At 41.8% G+C, this 20,008-nt stretch overlaps 2 protein-coding genes across 3 annotated transcripts; one reads left to right on the top strand and one right to left on the bottom strand.

Moving 5' to 3' along the window:
* Window positions 1-2,171: 2,171 nt before the first annotated feature.
* Window positions 2,172-6,316, bottom strand: rnf114 (ring finger protein 114). Of its 2 annotated transcripts, XM_080899850.1 has the most exons (7): window positions 6,179-6,316; window positions 5,749-5,957; window positions 4,907-5,057; window positions 4,584-4,690; window positions 3,210-3,324; window positions 2,983-3,090; window positions 2,172-2,869 (listed from the first exon to the last, which is right to left on the bottom strand). In XM_080899850.1, the coding sequence occupies exons 2-7, from the start codon at window positions 5,883-5,885 to the stop codon at window positions 2,804-2,806; spliced, it is 684 nt and encodes a 227-aa protein (XP_080755976.1). In that variant the 5' UTR covers window positions 5,886-5,957; window positions 6,179-6,316; the 3' UTR covers window positions 2,172-2,803. The 2 variants fall into 2 exon arrangements, with proteins under 2 accessions (XP_080755976.1, XP_080755977.1); XM_080899851.1 differs by lacking the exon at window positions 6,179-6,316 and having other exon boundaries at window positions 5,749-5,993.
* On the top strand, window positions 6,291-11,309 carry spata2 (spermatogenesis associated 2). The gene is made up of 3 exons (XM_080899849.1): window positions 6,291-6,433; window positions 7,404-8,226; window positions 9,410-11,309. The coding sequence occupies exons 2-3, from the start codon at window positions 7,876-7,878 to the stop codon at window positions 10,763-10,765; spliced, it is 1,707 nt and encodes a 568-aa protein (XP_080755975.1). The 5' UTR covers window positions 6,291-6,433; window positions 7,404-7,875; the 3' UTR covers window positions 10,766-11,309.
* Window positions 11,310-20,008: the final 8,699 nt, after the last annotated feature.

The following is a 20,008-nucleotide window of genomic DNA, read 5'->3' as shown; positions in this document are numbered from 1 at the left end:
CGACACACAAAACGAGCCACCGTCCCCACACCTCTCACAGTTTGCCTTTGGGCACATGTACCATTAATTGCTGCCTCTACAGAGCCTGCAGACTGTACGCACCATCCACTGCTCGCATCAAAGAAACCACACACTGAACTTTATGAAATTTTTATTCAATGTGTTCACTTCTCTTCCCTTTTTCCTATTCCCCACCTTGGCCCCCCTCTCCCTTTTAAGCTGCGCCACCAAACAGACAAGAAAGACTTCTCCCTGCCATGTTTTTCAGCTCGACTTCCTTCCTGCCCAGAAGCACTCGAGTATCTCGTTAGTTCTCTCACAGCTAACATCACTCCTCTATCTGCCAGGAGCAAAAACCTGATTGGGGGAAACGTAACGAGAAGAAAGGATAAGAACGGGGGGTGACATCAAGAAGTTTGGTGGATGAGATTCTCAGTAGAGCTAGGTGTAAAGCCGTAATATCATTTAGCTACAGTAATTACAGATGAAAGAAAAAAAAAAAAAAAAAAAAAAAAAAAAAAAAAGGGAGGAGAGATGAGAGGGTTTTCTCTCTCCGAGGACAATGTACACTGAAGAGCCCCGAGTTTCATCATGAAGTTACACATACATGTAAAACCACGCTGCGAGATCTTTGTCGTTATAACACGACCCTGGCTTGACTTCAAATGTACAAAGAAAGGCTTGCAGAAAGCTTGCCTTCCTTCATCCACAGCTTTTGCTCATAGCCAGATTATGACAACTGGGCACGTCCGGTTTTCGCAGTGCTGTGAACAGTGCTTTCTGTTTAAATCCTCCCGCTCACACACAAACACACACACACACAGTGGTCATCCATCAGCACCGAGTGTTGTTTCTTCCCCCGCATGTCTCATACACACAGGTATAAATCACTGCACCTGATTTCTGGGGCCAGGGTTTAAATAATTAAAGAGCTTTAATTCATCAGGATTTAGCACCTGCTGACAGTAGGGCTGACAGAAGAGAAAGAGATATATTGAGAAAGAGAAAAAACAAACAAACAAACAAAAAAAACAAAAAGTTCATTAAACATTAGAAAAAAAACATACAAAATTATTACACATTGCACAAGACAGAAAGAAAGAAAAAAGAAAATATCTAGTTCAAAGTGGAACCAAAGACTAGGTGAGAAGGCATTGAGGTTCTGCTCTAGAGCTACTTAATCTGCTGTGTTAAGATTTTTGTTATTTACCTGTTGGCAGAAGACAAACGAGCCTGTTCTACGTGGGTAATCTTACAACTAAGTTGAAAGAATCATTAATGTAAAAAGAACACAATTGCAAAGAAAGACCCCCCACCCCAAAAAACAAAAACTCCCCCCAAAGACATCCAGTAAAAAGAAGATCAAGCAAAGTTGTACTGATTTTTTGTTCGTTTTCCTAACTGCACATGCCGTCTTTTTGGAAGCATACATATAAATGACCATGGATCTTTATGTTTCAAAGCTGTTGAAGTAAAGGAGAAAGTGATAGCCACAAGAAACTGGAGTGTTTTTAGTATAGACCATCTAAGACACTGGGCATGAGAAACACACATCAATAAGTTACATTTAAAGTCTTTTGTTATGTCACTTCATCAACTGCACAAACCGAAAATGTGGTTATTTTGTTTTAACAATGACAAATAACCCCACCAAAAGCCTAAATATTGAAATACCGGTGATTTTTTGTATTAAAACAAAAGTAATAAGTGGAGAACAAAGCACTGGGTAAAGCACACTTATAGAATGAAATCTGTCTTCAATTATGTCCTGCAAGAACCAGCTGTTGTGATGTTGTCACAGAAATGTAGAACTCTACTGCCCTCTTGTGGTTTAGACACATGCAAATAAACTCTCACATGAAAGTGACCAAATGAACCCAAACACACAGATATTTTTTTTTTTTTTTTTTTTAAATACTTGCATCTGTAGATTCACTGAATGAACTACTGTGTTAGCCCTATGAGTTCTGGAAGGTTGAAAACAAGATCTACCAGCAGGCACAAAGACATAAGGGAGAAACATCACAAAAAAGCAAAAATGCCATCTCTAGCTGTGTTTGACCCTCATTGTTTATTCTTACCAGTAGATCTGTCAAAACAGAATGAACACACCCAGCCACACTCTAATACACAAACACACGCGCTTCAATCAAAGACAGCACTGAAAAGACAGTTCCCCCCCCCCCCCCCCCCCCCATCTGCTGAAGAACTGTGGTCAAAAAAAGAAAAAGAAATAAAAGTCCCTTTACCCTTTTGCATTAACATGCGAGTAGAATTAGTATAATATATTTTTCTGTTACTTGAAGACTTCATGGAGTGAAGTTTGTTGTCTGCTGGCAATAGGTAGCCACCTAGTGGTTAGACCCTCTCATAAGATCAAGTATTGACTGCAGAATTTTTAAATCGCAAGTTTGGATGTTTTGTTGCTAGATGACACTTTGTCATTGATAAACAAACAGCTTAAACATAGTTTAGCAGATACCTAACAAACTATCCAGTCTACAGACTCAGCTGGGGGGAGGGGAAGATAAGTGATTATCACACCAGAAACACAGTATTACTCCTAAATCAAACAGTACACTATGTTTTTGTTTTTTTAACCATATTGCGCGATTTATTTTCAGAATAATAAACCTATATATTCATAGTTACGATACCAGTTCCCTATGAAAAATAATTACCCATAAGTCAGTACCACCATCCCCATTCTAGATGAATGATGACACTGTGTGTTTTTGTCTTTTCAAGACCATCATCCCTTCATTTCACTGGATTCCCTCCACCGGTGGATTGTTTTCACACTTCAGTGGTCCATAAGGGAGCGCTGTAAAGCCTCCTGAATCATTGTGTGCTCATCTGTGGAATAATCCTGGGAGGTCATAAGCATGAGAAGGGGAAGAAAAGAAAAAAAAAAAAATCACTTAAATTCTTATTAACATAAAAAAAACCCAACAACAAATAAACAGAGAGTGCTTTACTTACAACAAATGTATCATAGGAGAAAGTGTGTCTGATCTTCAGGTGCTGGAAAAAGTCAGCACTCCTGTAGTTAGGATCCCCCCAAGGCATCGAGGCACAGATGGGGCACACCTAAAGAAAACATGAAGGTAATAAAACGATCTTTGAAACACATTATTAACCCAGCTGAAGCCAGTAAGTGTGTGGAAACTCAGAATTATGACAGAATAGGTTTTGTTTTGTTTTTTTACCACTTGGCGTGCATCTCGAGCATGTTGGGTTGTGCAATGTTCAACCAGGCCATCCTGGTCGAGGTTCTGGCAGTTGCAGTAGGGGCAGGTGAAGGTGTAGCGATTTGGCACTGAACTGTGGCAATGAAACAGAAATAATAAAATGTCACAAGGTTTGGTTCTCAACTACATGATTACACTTGAAATGTAACAGGCATCAGCTTATGAAGAAATAAGTGGACATTTACCACAGTTAGTGGCCAATCTTTATCTCTTGTCACATCAACTTTGCACCAGCTGAAAGAGCTTGAGAAAGACTTAAAAGTGACAGTTATTCCTTTTTCTTTTTAATAATAGGAATCTGTTTCATGGCACAAAGGTCTGGAGGGTTAAATAACAAAATAAATAAATACTGGGATCGGTTTCTTACTTTAAACAGTGTTGGAACAACATGCCACAATGTGTGGATTCTTAGTTTTAAAGGCTGCTGTTTGGGTTGCCCCCCCCCCCCCCCCCCAAAAGGCTACTTCCTGATTAGTCATAATAACCTCATTACAAGCGACGGCTTCTCAAACCATCTTCTCGGAACTTTCTCCAGGAAGCACAGTTGTCATAAATACTTAACATCCATATATGATAAAAACCACATCCACTTCATACAACTTGACAATAATAGTGTTTTATGTTTTCTAAAGATGAATGTTGTACTGTTTTCTATACACTCTGGAAAAATTACAATCAGAAATTACGACAGGTAAAATACAGAATGCTTAGCATATGCTTGATCATACTTTATAATACTATTTTTCTTGCAATCAAGATTGGGTTCAATTTGAAATCCCGTTTGTGCTAAAACTTCTATTTATTTTATTTTTTTACCTTAAGTGCAAAATGTATACACTACATAAAGTAAAACCGCAAGAGAGCTTTTCTTATTTGACTGACATGTTAGGCATGCCAGTGAAACAAGGCAGTAATAGAGTCACGACTTTGGAGTCTTATCAAACAACAATGTACTGCCAAGAGTTTATAATACTATAAACATAGGGAATTTTATATCACGAGAAGATATTCCATCATTTGTCACAATGAACAGGTCAACTGTTTACATTTGGCACTTAAGTTACAGTGAAATCTACCATAAATCATATCATTGAATATATTTGATTGGGCCAACAGAACTCTATTTCCTATGAAACTACTTCCACTGAAACTACTGACAGGGCTACACTCTTTTCCTTTTTCACTTTGGATTAGTGTTGGTCCAAAGGTGACCTTTAATTTATACAACCCAACAAGCAGCAGTAATTGCATGCAAAGTCTGACTCTACAGTGTAAACCATTTTGCTTTATTATGTAGGGAATAGCAAATAATTGTTCTGCTTCTTTCCCCACCTGACGATGGCAGGCTGACTCTGGGCAGTTGTCCTGACTCCCTCCTCAATGTACTCCTGGTATTTTGAACAGGCAGCTGTGTGGCTTCTCATCTTAGAAAGCCCAACCTAATTGGGGGAGGAGTGACACATATCAGTAACTTCCAGTATATGACCATCATCATAAAATTGTTGCTATTATCTAAATATAAAGACAGAAATTTAGACACAGCAAAACATTAAGATTATGCATGTGCAGTTATTGGATCTTCACCCTCTGTGATTGCTTCATAAATGGGAGTCAGTTCAGTGATATTTTAGCTTTTGGTCTGTAGTGAAACTTACCTGTGTGCCACAACCCTTACAAGCTGCCACAGAAGATTGAATAAGTGCCTCGAGTTGAGCAGCTTTAGTCCAGTGGCCCGGAGCACCTCGACATACAGCACAAACGGGCTTCTGTGGACGCAGACATTCCTGCAAACAACTGTGGCAAAACCTGTCAAGAGATGGGTGAAAGAATGTGATTGCTACACAAGAGAAATCAACTAAATTGTCAGTTTTAATTTGAGCTCTGGTTACCTTAGGCTTTTAAAAAAAAAAAAAATATATATATATATATATATATATATATATATATATATATATATATATATATATATATATATATATATATATATATATAAAATAAAAACAAACAAACCAAAACATGCAACAACTCTGTTTGCATTAACGCATGGCCTGCCATGAGAAAAAACAAAGAACAAATACTGTCACTAAAACAAACCTTTATTATGCTAGTGACTGGACCTTCCTGTAACTCATATGGAAAGTCCCCCACCTCGAGAATAGCCAGGGACTTGTAGTTCTTTAAAGTGGTTTCAAGAGTTAGAGCAATACACATCCAAACTACAACTCCCAAGTGAGGCCTCCTTTTTGATGTAAACAAAACTGAAACTGATTTAGCAAGCTGGAACTGTTTTTGTCACATATTCGAGAGAGAAAAACAGAAAAAACGGGGTCGTAGCACGAGAAGACACTCGCGAGGCCGATATTTTGCAACTCTGGTGTGACGACACATTTAAAGTGAAGCCCTTTCCTCCATTGTTTTTGCCTCTTTTCACTGTATCGTTGGTGGCAGACGCGGGTTAGGGGGAGGGCGACCGAAAATAAACGGCAAAAATACTCACGTATGTCCACACTGTGTTGTCACGGGACTGTCGAATATTTCGAGGCAAACTGGACAGACGAATTCGGACACGTCGTTGCTCCCGTCCGAGGCGTTCTTCTTGTGAGGTGCTGCGCTAAAGCCTCCGAGCATCGCCATTTCTTTTCTTCACTGAGTCGGTTCAACCACCAGCACCAACCGTCCCCGTGACGACGTCATCGGGTTCTTGTTCTTTTTTAAGCGCGAGGGGGCGGGGTTACCGGCGAAAGTAAACATCGTAACACATAATTGTACGACATATTTACTAAATTTGTGACACACCCCTCCCACTAGATTTTGAAACCCCCCAGAGACATTGAAAATATTACAATATATAGTTATACAAATAAATCAAAATTATTCAGGCACTAATACAACGAAAAAGCAGGAAATCCACACCACTAAATGCATACCTTCGGCAAATCATTATGAACCCGGGAAATCTGTCTCTGCGCGCACGCGAGCCTATATTTTTTCTCCCAAGCAAAACAAAAACAAAAATGAATGAAGACTGTGGATGATGTAGTTGGGGGTCTGTATCCCGTCTTCCCTAGCACGTGGGCTCCTGATGCTGATGAACTGTCAGGATTGAGCGCATGCGTGTTGTTATACTGGGAATTTCCAACAGCTGAGGAGGCGTAGCTAGCCATGATTAGCACTTGTTAAAGGTAAGATTTGCGAATGGTGGTATTTCTGTTTGAAAAAACGTCTTGATCCCCTAGTGGGAGCGCATTAACGCTTGGTCCCAAAAGAAGGTCACCTTAAAAACTCGCTGTGTCTTGATATTTTATTTTAAACTGGCGAATAATGTCTGTGTAGCGATGGAACGCCCTGCTAGCCGAAAGCAATTGTTAGCTAACCAGCTACGCTGAAATGGGCGTTCACTGTTTAGCTTATATTCAGTAGGGGGGCCATAGCAGTGGCAGCATCGGGTTTGAGATTCATGGAGAATTAATGTATACGCTCTAAGAGTATTACTTTATATTGCCATTGGTCACGGTGGACTAAATTTGTTGTAGTAGATACGCAGTTGTAAAGCATGAGTCTGGCTAAGGCTCATTGGTTGCTAGCTCGTTGAGCGGATGTTCGCAGAGATTTTCAGGTAACAGGTATAGCCAGCCAGCCAGCTTGCAAGAATCTGAGAGCAAAATGTTTGCTCTCCTGTTGTTCAAGCCTCGTACTATTTTCACGATGTGTTTGTTTATGAGTTTTGAGTTGGAAGCTAAGCTAGGGCTAGGGTTAGCGCCACTCTGGTTTACACGCATGTAGTACCAATAGCTGAAACGCTTACACTGGCGCAAACGTGTGAGAGGGATGTATACATCAGTAATGAGTTCCTCTCTTGCTTATTTAAGCTATAATTCCACTGGCCTTTTTCTTGGTTATGTACATTGTAAAAAAAAAAAAAAAAAAAAAGCCCTTTTACTATGTGACAGACAAAAAACCCACCTACCCACCCACCCAAACGAATCCATCTTCACATCTCTACAGAGATGGTCCTGGATTAGTGTATCTTCCCTCTTATCTGAACCTCTAGATATTTCAAAACATGCTTAACCACAGTTAAATTGCATTTTCATTTGGCTAGAACCGAAAATGATATTTTTATCTTAACAGATATTGCTTGTGTCATTTCAGCTTGGACATGGCTGACAACAACCCCAAGATCATGAATCTGTCGTCTTGATGAGTGACCTTGAACTCTACCAATGCTGAAACCAAGCAATGGAATAGATGCAAGTCTGTGTGCCAAGGAAAACCTCCCCCTGACGTTATCTTGCATGCCAGAAGCCTGTTTTTTGGGAAACAAGTCAGGTTTTGAGCCAAAACCAGAGATGCTCATACCAAGGCATCCTTATGGGCTACAGCCTTGCTACACCAACTGAAAGCACTAGAAAACTGCACCTCTTGCTTAGAGGATGTGCTACTGAGTGGATGCAAAGACTGACTCCTCTGCCATCTCTCCGCAACATTAACAATTAGTGTATACGGTTTAAAAAATGGTAACCAAAAATGGTGTCTGAATGTGGCATTTTGTGGTTGGGCATGCTAAAAGGTGTGAGGCTCTCTCAGAAAAGTATAACAGCTGACTAATAGTCTGCTGCTAATAATGGATGCCAAGTTAAAAGAGGACCTGTTCCGGAGGTATGTGACAGCACTGGAGAAGCGCCTGGAGGAAGGAGGGGATAACAGGGGGACTGGAAGTACGCAAGAAGGGGAAAGAAGCAGACACAAGGACAGTGAGGCCTTACTTTCCACAGCCACAGCTCTGCTAGGAGCCTATCAGCCAGATCCGGCACAGCGATTTCGCATGGTGCGTTTCTATGAGGTAGTGGAGAACTCCCTCCGCTCCCAGAGAGGAGTTAACCTGAAGGGCCTGGAGAGAGCCTTCCATACCCTGGAAACCATCTGCACCAACCTCCTGCTCTTCCCTTGGAAGAAGGAATTCAGATGTATAAAGGTGACTTTATTTTATTGATGGGATATTTAATATACTTTGCTTAGATTAGTTTACTCTAATAGCCAAAATTTCACTATTAATACACTTGTTATAACAGAATGAATCATTATTGTCCAGTCTTGAGCTTTGAGATACTGAGCTTTGGCAATTAATCAGGGCAGTGCGTGTGTACACCGAAATACTTTTGTGAATTTGCATATCTTTCAGACTGTCTTTTGCAGGCAATATATATGAATATCTTTCCTGACCTTTATTATGGAAGCGAAACTTTTATGTTTGTGTACACATTCTCAGGCTTTATGCAGATATCTGATATCTGCATAATCTTAAGAGATTTGTGTTGTTGTACCTTAATTACTTGTTGTCTAATCCTAACATCATAAAGTGTGTATACAAACAAAAGTTTGATCCCACCAGCATATCTGAAAGTACATGAGTGGTTATCCCCTGTTTCATAAACTGCTTGACATGTTTTTTAGTAAATTAATATCTAAAAGTAAGAACATTTTTCTGAAACTTTTAAAATTTGTATAGATTTGTAATTTTAGTGAACACACATGCAAAGAGGACCTGTTATTGTGATTGCTTCTGCTCGGTGAATAAGTGACAGATTAAAAGGAAAGCTGTAACTCTTGACCCCTCTGTTTTGCTTTGGGGATTTATGTTGCTGGCATTCTTTAGCTCTACTTGTCTTCTTAGAGGGAAAGCACTGCAACTCAATACGAAGTTGTTTGGTGTGAAACATTTCTAACCTAATAGGAGAGGGAAATGTCCTTGCACACAGAGCCGAAACAGTTATGAATGATCTTATGGCGTTCACCCTCACAAGATATCAAGTTAACTGATTGTCTATGGGAAATTTCTGTACATGTTAGACAGCCTTCTGCCACCCAAAAAGGAAAAAAATAGTTGTCCCCACTTCTGGTGGTTTTCTAAAGCACTTTGTTTGTTTTTCCCTTGAATCTATCAGCTAATTCTATCTAGAACTATATCTAAAATAAGTATTTGTTATTAGAGAGGTGGCCATTGCAGCTTTACATTGAGGTTGTTGTAATTTGTGCTAATCATCTGTTTTTTCATATAAAGATGTGCATTTCTATATGTTTTTGTCTTTATTTTTGGCTTCATGTCAGCCTGTTTTAAACAACTGACACTTATGCTGATTCTCATTTCTCTCTTTAAGACCTTCACTGGCCCATATGTGTACCATCTGCAGTCTGCCATTTCTGATGCTGAACTCCGAACTTTAATGCGCACCATTGGCTACACCTGTGACCATGATTCGCAGTTCCATTTGCAGGAGCATCCAGGAGGTGCAAATCATCTGCGGCAGTTGGCATTTGAACTCTTCCTGGCCCAGGCAGAGTGTCGTCTTCTGGGAGAGGTAGTGGCTCTGGCCCGTGGTTCAGCGTCAGAACTGGAGGCCCTGGAGCTCCGCAGAGGTTGCAGAGATGATGCAGCTGGCTGTGCTGAAGCGCTCCGCAGACGTGACAGCCTTGGGGCAGATATGGCTCGGCTGTCCGTGCGGCCATTGGATATAGAAAAGCCTCATGCCCACCACCTTAGGCGAGGTAGCCGACCATCTAAGTCTGTGGATGTTACAGATGGGGCTGGTCACTGGCATGCAGCGGTTAGCAAGCCTGTCTTGAAGGCTTCATTGAGTCTGAGGAAGGAGCCTCTATTTGTGGATGCAGAGGAGGATATGAAAGATGAGATCATCAGGCCCAGCACCTCAATATCCCTTTCCTCTGTGGTTGCTCCACCTTCCTATAGCCCTGTTGCAGATTTCTTCCCAATTCAGTCACCTCCCCCAGCGGATCCCTACACATCCTACCATCCATCCTCTTTAGATGAGATTGACTTGTACACAGAGAGGGGTGGGGCTGGCACAGGAGGAAGGCAGACCCCGTCTCGACCTCTATCCAGAGAGCCTCGAGATGGAAGGGATGGGTGGCTGCACAAAGGTCATGGTAGTGTGAAGTGCCAGGGTTGCGGGCTGGGCTGCACCACAATGGCCTCCTGCCAGAGGTGTGACATGATCCTCTGTTCTGCCTGTCATGATGTGGACCCCTCCCCTTGCTGTGGCCTGCAGGACTACCATCTAAAATCTCCACGACCTCTTGATGGATACATTCCTGTCAAGGAAAAGCTCTCTGTCTACTCTAATACTCATACTCACTCCCATCTCCATCCACACCCCCTCACACTGACCCACTCACATTCTCATCCCCACCCTCACCCTCAGATGGTGGAGAAGCCCCTCATGTCCACTAAGCTGTTTCCCAGCAAGTCTGTTGCCTTGACAACACCAAAGGGAGGCAGCAGTGAGCGAATAAGCATGGGGGGATCGCGATGCGGGTTTTGCAACAAGCCAGGTGCATCACACACCTGTGTGAACTGTTCGAAAGTGTCATGTGACTCGTGCATGGGCTTGTATGCAAAAGATATGTGCACGCGAAAGAATCCTCAGCACAACTTTGTGCCCAACCATCAGCTCAACTTCAAAACTGGCACCATATCTCACCTGGTGTACCGATGAATCAGGCAGACAGAATATTCTTTTTCCCTTCCACTCCCCTCCTTTAACTTGCAACATATTCTTGCACGATTGCTTTAGCTTTCTTTCCATTTAAATCATTCATGTTCTTCATCTCGGTCCAGTGCTTTATTTATTTTTTTGGTCTTAGTTTTATTTTTCCTAACCCTCTTTTAAACTATGTACATTTTCTCTTACTGTTGTAGGGCCATTGGATGCACATGCCACAGAGAGCCATATCGTCTGCCCATCTCTCTGCCTTGTACAAGATCAGGCCTTTTATCTATTTCTTCTTCCTTTTACCTTGCTACCTGCTCTTGAGTAGTCATGTGATGTTGTAGCGCTTCCCAAATCCCTCAAATCTTGTCCTCATCAAAAAGGGAAACTGGAGAAAGTTTAATTCCTTCTCATTTTGAATGAATTCCGTCCAAATGAACATAATCTACTTTGCCTAATTTCTCAGCTAAAAAAATCTTCTAATATATATAAATATATATATATATATATATATATAAATATACAGTATATATATATATGTGTGTGTGTGTGTGTGTGTGTGTGTGTGTGTGACTGAATGAGTGAACATGTATGCGTGAGTGAGTGTAGAAAAGACCTCTGAGCTTGCATTGTGATAAAGGGGTCTTTTTAACTTGAAAAAAATATAGGAAAAAAGAGAAAACATACACTGGAAGTCAATAAGTCAATAGTATATATTTTTAATCTCTATTCTCTAGAACAACGTGAGACTGTTAAATGGGCATGAGGCCTGGCATTAGGAATTTTGGGCTATAAACTTATATATGTGGGTATGGGGTGGGGATATCTCAAGGGGACACACTGAGACAATGGTCGAATGCCATAGATTCTATTTAAAAGATTATGCCTTGTAAATTAATCCTCAATTGTTTCTGGTTGTAGGACTGAGGTTAAATGCTGCTGTTGACTTGAGACATTGAAGACAAGCGGCATTGATTTCTTTCTGGTAGTTGTGTCAGTTCCAAGCCCCCCACTCCTTTTCATTACACTTCTCAAGCCTTCATGGATCATGATGTTGTAGTGCCCCTGCACTAGATCAGTGGTTCCCTATTAGTCTTGGGTGGGACCATAGGAGTCTCACACTGGGCCAGAAATCTAGGGATTATGATTCAATTGAACAGTTTGTCAGACTATTGATAGGATAGGTTTTAGGCAGTATGAAAGTACATACTCTAACATGGTTTCTGTCTACCTCAAATGGCTTCAGCTTATACACCCAGTATGACATTGTGGTTTTAAACTAGCCCTAAGATCTAAAGATTGTTTGTTTATTGCATCTTTCATTTCTAATTTATGTTTAAGTACACTAGAAAGCACCACCCTTTTACAATCAGCTGAGCCTGTCAAGTGGTAGAGGCCAGCAAAGACATCAAAAATGTTACACATGCAAACTTTAATGCGGTTCAGTATTATGATGAGTACATAGCAGTTAAACACTTATTGCAGTTTTGCTGATGAACTATTTACCACATTGCTTTTTGCACTATATTTCACAGAGCTTTCTGCACAGCACAGTGGCTGCAGGCTGGAGTTTTTGATTTATTTCTTGCTAGTTAGTTTTGACAACACATTTTTAAACACTAAATCTGCATCTGTTTGATGTATGGGGGCAGAATGGGAGGTAGTTATGCTAATAAACTAAAGTGATGAATTAAACTGCATATTTTAAGGGGTAGATATATTCTGCTTACATTTGAAACTGAGGACCATACATTTAGTGTTTAGTAATTAGACTTTAATTTTCATTGTAATCTTAATTGTAATATTTTATATCACAGTTGATCGTCACCAAGGGCTAATTTTAAATCACATTGCATTAAACAAAAAAGTCTGAGTCTGGGTTATTTTGACAGACTGCTTAGGCTGTTGTAGCCTTTATGTTCTGTCAGGAGTAACCTCTAAATGCCTTAAACTCATTCAGCTGTCTTATCCTAGTGTATTTAAGCTTTTGATGTTGTTGTTCTCACCCTGTTTTGTCTTTAACCAGCCTGTAGGTTTAAAATTAACATGTGGTTAACAGGCTGGAAAATGAAGTTCACTTCTCTGATGGTGAATTAAAATTACACCTAAGAGTATGGAGTATGTGTTGAATACAGAACATACCTACCATGTATATTAACATAAATATGCAGCAATGAACACATTGTACATCTGTAAACATTGTAGATGTTTTGCTTGGAAACAGGTTTGGTATATATTTTGTTTGCGTAGAGATATTACCTTAACACATTGGTTTCAGAAAGTGACATCTGATTTCATTCTTTTCATTCCTTCCCTTCAAAACTGAAAATTGTCTTTTGTGTCTTTATCATATTAAAGAAGGGATCTTTTGATACCAATTAGATGTAGTTTTAGCGGTTCTTTGAAAGATGTTCTTGTGCTAATTTGGGTATCAAAAAAAAAAAAGAAGAAGTCTTGAGTGCCCTTATGGGAGGTGTGCAATTTTTCTGTTTCCATCAAAGAAGACTTTCTAGATATTTATCATAGCTATATTTCAGTTATTCAATTCAAATCATACCAGCAACAAAGACAACTTTCAGATGTATTGAGCCATGTTGAGTGATCATATTGCCAAATGAAGAACAAATATCTTACCGGAGGAGAAAACAAAATTATGTGGCTTGCCTGGATGTACAGTTAATGTAACATAAATCTGTGATTTTGCTAAAGTTTAGCTTCGTGTCTGTAGATGTTGGCCTTTTTAAGAAGCCTAGAGAGAACACCCCCCCCCCCCCCCCCCCCACTCCCATCAACATAGATACCTACTCACACACCATCGGATGTGTCACTTGAAACAGTGGACTGATAACTTGTGTAGGTCACTACAAAGGGCTAAACAGTCTGCAGGGCTGCTGCTAAGTTTGTGGGCACTGTTTTAATGAGAAACTGACAGATCAATATCTAATGTGGGGCTTACTGATGTTGGGAAAACAAATGTCATGGAACACTGAGCCATTTTAACATGATTGGTTTATCCCACACTTGAAACACTCAAGTCATTGTGGAAGTGAATGCTCCCCTTTACCTCTGTGTGGTTATCTTACTGATATTAGCAGTCTTGGTGTAGTTAGGCAGCCTCTACCCATTTCCCTAACCTTCCTCTTGGCATGCTCTGTACAAGGCCCATACCCATACCCACACCCCACCCCACCTACCTTGGCACTGAGGATCATCGCACAATGTATTTGAAGGGGTATGGACCTTGTGATCAATATGTGGGCTTACATGGGGTGGAATGGGAAAATAGCCAAAAATTGTTAATTGGTGAATATATAAAGAGAAATGAAATGAAGCAAAAGGTAAATGAGATTTTATAAATTAATTTAAAGAATAAAGTTCTGAAAAACAAAGTTTCCTATCTTGAATTTTTTTATTACTCTGTTTTTGGTTGATTGAAATTGAGTTTGTACTGTCAAATCTGTACACATAATTCATTGTTTTTGAACTACTGTAAGCACTTTTGACAATCCGAATTTGCAACTATTGGATTTGCTAAATTGTCATTTTGTTCAGTGTAATGTTAAGAAAAAGGCCAGAGTTTAGGACTCAACATCTCAGCCTTTTTAATCTGACGTGCCGGTACTGGGGAAAAAGAGATAATTACGGCTCTTTTTTTACTCATACCTACTCGACTTGACTCGGGTTTGGTCGCTCTCATGGCTCATTGAGTGACACCACTTTCCAGATAATTGGTGGTATGCAGTCTCTTGAGATCACATTTTTGATTAACTCTGATCAGCCGAGTTGGTAATGAAGAAGTACAAGGTACTACCACACAATGGAAAACTATAAAATCCTAGCCAAGTCAACTGGGTGCTAGTGGAAAAGGCCTATAGCTGTCGATGTAGGTAAGAGCCCTTTAAAGTAAGATCCATATCAGACCCTTGTACCGCTCTTTTTTTAAATCCGTTTTTTTCCATAGGTTTACAGGTTTGATGTTCCTAGTCTTTCCCTTCAACTTGTAAAGGAAAGCCTTAGTCATAATCATCTATTGTTGTTGTTTTATGTTGTTGTGCAGTCCTTTTGTGTCATTGTAAATTTCTTTCTTCTCCTTCTTTTCTTGCAGCCAGACTCAGATGCTGTTGGCTGGTCCAAATGATTAATCTTCTGTGCTGAATCAGGCTTTTAGGGCCAATTATGTCTCCCCCTAATACTGAAGAAAGACCCTACTTAAGGTCCATGGAAGTTTGAAGTTTTTCCTCCGATAACTCCACTGACCTCTCCCCTGATTGTCCATGAGCCCACCACACAAACATGTTGTTTCTTAATAGGCTAGTTATACCTGATGATTATTTGAGTGGTTTCACACTTACCAGGAAACAAATACAAAAGCAAAACCCACAAACTCAAAACTTTTTTTTTCCTTTTGAATTCTCACAGGCCTCCAATTAGTAACTATGTTTTACTGCCTTAAGGCATAGTGCGCTTACATAGGTTTTTATCATTTATATCAAGTACATAGAGTTTACAAGAAACAGATAAAAATAAAACTGTCCTCTGTCCTCCACTAGATGGCATTGTATTACTATATTATGACTGCGTGCTGTTTGCATTGTCTGTGAATTTTGCGGGTTCTCCCACAGTACATGTAGGAGACATATATACAAGATTCTTTATTGATTCTAAATTGGCTGTTAGACTGTGAGCGTGAATGGTTGTCTGTCACTCTGTGTTAGCCCTGTAAGGGACTGGTGACTTATCCAAGGTATGCCACGCATCTCGCTCAACATCAGCTGACACAGTTTCCAGTGCCTCAGTGACCCTGAACTGGATGAGCAGTGAAGAAAATGGATGGGTGGACGAATGATGCGAGTATAACAATTAGTAAAGTCAATATTCCTTAAACTGTAGTTGCACAAACACTTCTGCACGAACAGAACCCTTCATTATTTACACTAAATTAAGCATCATTACTAGTAATATATTTCACACCTTATTTCACAAACTAACTGGCTGTTTTAAATGGGCCACTTGCCAAGTTTTCTGCGACATGGTCCGCTAATAAGCTCTCCTCATGACTCAGTGATATCACAGTTAAACCAGCTGATATTCACATTTACAAATGCTAAATTAAACTAAAATAAAAACCTCAATAAAAAAAACACTTTCTGTCTGTCATTTTTATTTAATTTTAATTTTTTATTTTTTTTTACAAATTTTCTTTGGTGAAATTCACCCTCATAAAGCAGCTTGTTACTGTGATCATATAACATTTTATTATAGCTCTGCTAAAAGTATCAGAGGAAGGTAACAGTTACAATTATGTAGTTACTTGTATTACAAATATTCTTCTTTTATCTGCACAGTCGACAGATAGAAACACTGTCTGCTGTCATCTTTGTGTTCACACTTAAGACTAGGAGAAAGTAGGGGTGGGTTTTTATAATCGATTCATCGATTAAAATCGATTCTGGCTTGGATAACGTAAAATCGATTCATTAAAATCCTGAATCGATTTTTTAATATAAATTTATTTTGTCCGAAATGCCAGAATCTCTGGTGACATCTCACAAAATTTCAAGAACCACCAAACAGTAGCAAGAGACTGCATACCACCAACAATTTTAAATACACTTAGTCATTGAGGGTTAGCAGGAGGGACTATGCGCTTACCTGCTGCTCCTTGGCAGGTAGCTCCATGCCCTCCTGGGTTTTAATTGCACCTTAGAACACATATGCATCAACACTACAATGAGCGGGTGGAGGGAGGTTTGGAGTCTTCTCCCACCCCCATTCTCTGCGGCCTGCTGGAGCGGGAGGGCTAGTAGGAGGAGTTGGCCGTCCGACTGCGGTCTGGGGTGTGGGGCCTCCCTGCTGCTGCGGAGTCGGGGTGGTCTGCCTCTCCCCACCGCAGGGAAAAGGGTAACACCACCTGGGTCTGGGTGCAATTCCCCCCTCCAGGGGCAAGGGTACCTAGACCCGGATTGTAGAGTACGCTTGGGGAGTGTGATTGTGTGTACAGCGTCTCTTTATGTCTGTCTCCACGTTGGTTGAGTGTGGAGTGAGTGCATATGAGAGCATGAGGGTGGGAATGGATGTTTGTGTCTGTGTGTGCCTGTATGTCTGTGTCTATATGTCAGGTTGGGTATCAGACGCCACCTCTCTGGGGACACCTCAGGCCCTCCAAGGTTTGGAGGCCTATCTCCACCCACCACCACTTCCCCTGCCGGTGGCGGACTCCCTCAGGTGTCGGTGTGTTGGTGGTTCTTTGTGTCTGGGGGTGGGCGTCCGGGTACACACCGGCTCACTCCTTGGCGGCCGCTTGTCGGGGCCTGGGGCCTGGGGCTCGCTCGGGCCCCCTTTGGAGGTGGGGTGCCCCCGGCCTCTCGGCCTAGGGCTCGGTCACTCAGGCGCAGCTGGGGGCCGGCGGAGCTCACGGGCGCGTCACTGCAACCCCCCCTGGCTTCTGCTCCGCGGCTGCTGAGTGAGCCCTCATCTGGGACTCTCCTCAGCTCTTACTGGAACAGTGGGGCGGCTGCCCCTCTGTTGGTCTTCCATGGTCTCTTGTGTTCTGGGGGCCTCTGGATGTCTGGAGTTTTGATCTCCTCCATACCCGCTTCACACCCTGGAGGACGGGGCTGAGGCCCCCCCACACTCCCTAGCAGATCATTACATGGAGAAACCTTTGGAATGCAAGCATGCTGATCCACACAGGTATGCACACATGGGTATTCACAGACGCGGACTAAAGCTTTCTTGGCTGCTGCCTCAAAGCACACTGTGCGCTGTCTATCTTGCGTGCTGCACAATATCGTTTATTACTTAGTAAATACTGATATCTATGACTAGCTAGTTTATTGTGATGGTGCTTTGTTTTCTCTATTATTATGTTGCTCTTTGTTGTTTGCTGTCTCCTCTGTTTGTTTGTTTGTTTGTTTGTTTGTTTTTTCTCCATACAGGTGACCCAGGAGTTTGTTTTTTTTGGTTTTTTTTGTTTTTTTTTGTCTCTCTTCCCCCCCCTTCTCACCGTCTCTTCTCCCCTTTGGTTTTCTTTCTTTCTCTCCCCCTCTCTCTCTCATTCATTCCCCCTGTCCTATTTATTAAAAAAAAAAAAAAAAAAAAAAAAAAAATGACAAAGGATGAACTGAAGCTCTGCCATCACGTAATGTCGCATACTGCTGTTTCTGATGTCATTTAAAAAAAAAAAAAAAAAAAAAAAAAAAAAAAGAACCACCAAACAGTAAATGAGAGCAGGTACAGGGATTCTTCACATAGACTTAAACACAGGGCGTGACCCGCGGATCAGAATCAGTTAGATGTCGCCTTTCTCACAGTCGGGGCTGAAAGTGAAAGCCGACAGCTCGCTGATCCGGGTCCGCGCTTTGTGTTCACGCCCTTTATGCGCTGATTCTAAGGCTGTTAGTTTGATCTCTCTCCAAACAATATTGACCGAACCAGCAGCAAAAGAAGATCCAAACGCTTCACATAAACATCGTCATGAATTCACTCTTTTACTGTTTTGCTTCCATTGCGATGCGCAGCTCTCTCTCTCTCCCTCTCTCCCTCTCCCTCTCTCTTTCTCTCTCTCTCGAACAGTTTTGCTTTCTTCATTATTCGCTTGCTTGTTACGCACAAGTCTACTGTTGCTTACAGCGCTGTCGGCCGCTGTTTTTTTCCCTTTTACATTCTTCCGAAAAGAAAACCTCATTTCTGCTGTTCAATACTGAACAAATTTAAACTTTTTAAAATTATTCAAAATGCAAAATGCTTAGCCGTGTCTCTAATAAAACCGCTGTAACGTCAGAGGTAATGTTCATTAATTAATGGTTTTCTTTCGTTTTTGATGTACTGCAGAATATTTTTTATAAAATCCCAGGCCAGGAAAATCACCTACATGTTTTTCTGTGTTTTATCTTCAGCTACTTTGACACAAAGGCATCTGCTGTGATGCTCACAGCTTGGATAAAGTCTTGCGAGTGTCAGCTTCCTTTTTATAGATACAAAAATATGTAAATGTACTGATCTGAATTATATTTCTGACTGCCAAAATTTCCCAGATTTAAATTGAATCGAATCGAATCGAATTAAATCGAATCGTGGATCGAATCGATTCGGGACCTTGTGAATCGGAATTGAATCGATTCTAGAAATCAGTGACGATACCCAGCCCTAGGAGAAAGATCCTGAGTGTGTGTCCTCATTAGGATTAGGATTAATGTTGTGTGTGGGACTGTAGCCCAATATTTATGCTGTTAAATAGTAATTAGGACTATGCATCTATAGTTATGTGACAAAGTAATACAAAAATAAAAAGCAGTGAAATTAGTTACTTTCTCCAGTGACTAATTTGTTTAATGCATTCTTTTTTTTAAAGTAATGAATAATATGTAAAGACCCTTATGAAAAGGACACCGAGGGAACAGTTTACCCTGCCCGGGATAGGGTTACCGGGGCCCCGCCCTGGAGCCAGGCCCGGGGAGGGTGCCCGAGGGCGAGCGTCTGGTGGCCGGGCCTTAGTCCATGGGGTCCGGCCGGGCACAGCCCGAAGAGGAGACATGGGCCCATCCTCCCGCAGGCCCACCACCCGCAGGAGGCGCCATAGGGGTCGGGTGCATTGTGTGCCGGGTGGCGGCCAGGAGCGGAGGCCCTGGCGGACTGACCCCCGGCTGCCAAGACTGGCAATAGGGACATGGAATGTCACCTCTCTGGTGGGGAAGGAGCCTGAGTTAGTGCGTGAGGTTGAGAGGTACCGGCTAGATATAGTCGGGCTCACCTCTACACATGGCTTGGGCTCTGGAACCAGTCTCCTGGAGAGGGGCTGGACTCTGTCTCAGTCTGGAGTTGCCCCTGGTGAGAGGCGGCGGGCTGGGGTGGGTATCCTAATATCCCCTCGGCTTGCTGCCGGTACGTTGGGGTTTTTCCCGGTGGACGAGAGGGTTTGTTCCCTGCGCCTTAGGGTCGGGGAACGGGTCCTGACTGTCATCTGCGCTTATGCGCCGAGTGGCAGTTCAGAGTACCCAGCCTTCTTAGAGTCCCTGGGGGGGGGGGTGCTGGAGGGTGCTCCACCTGGAGACTCTGTTGTCCTGCTGGGAGACTTCAATGCTCACGTGGGTAACGACAGCAAGACCTGGAGGGGCGTGATTGGGAGGAACGGCCTCCCTGATCTGAACCCGAGCGGTGCTCTGTTATTGGACTTCTGTGCTAACCACAGTTTGGCCATAACGAACACCCTGTTCGAACATAAGAGTGTCCATAAGTGCACGTGGCACC

Source organism: Rhamphochromis sp. 'chilingali', assembly GCF_963969265.1.
Source record: "Rhamphochromis sp. 'chilingali' genome assembly, chromosome: 12".
In the NCBI taxonomy this organism is placed as follows: Eukaryota; Metazoa; Chordata; class Actinopteri; order Cichliformes; family Cichlidae; genus Rhamphochromis; species Rhamphochromis sp. 'chilingali'.
The sequence above is the reverse complement of the archived record's forward strand: the minus strand, read 5'-3'. Positions and strand labels throughout refer to the sequence as shown.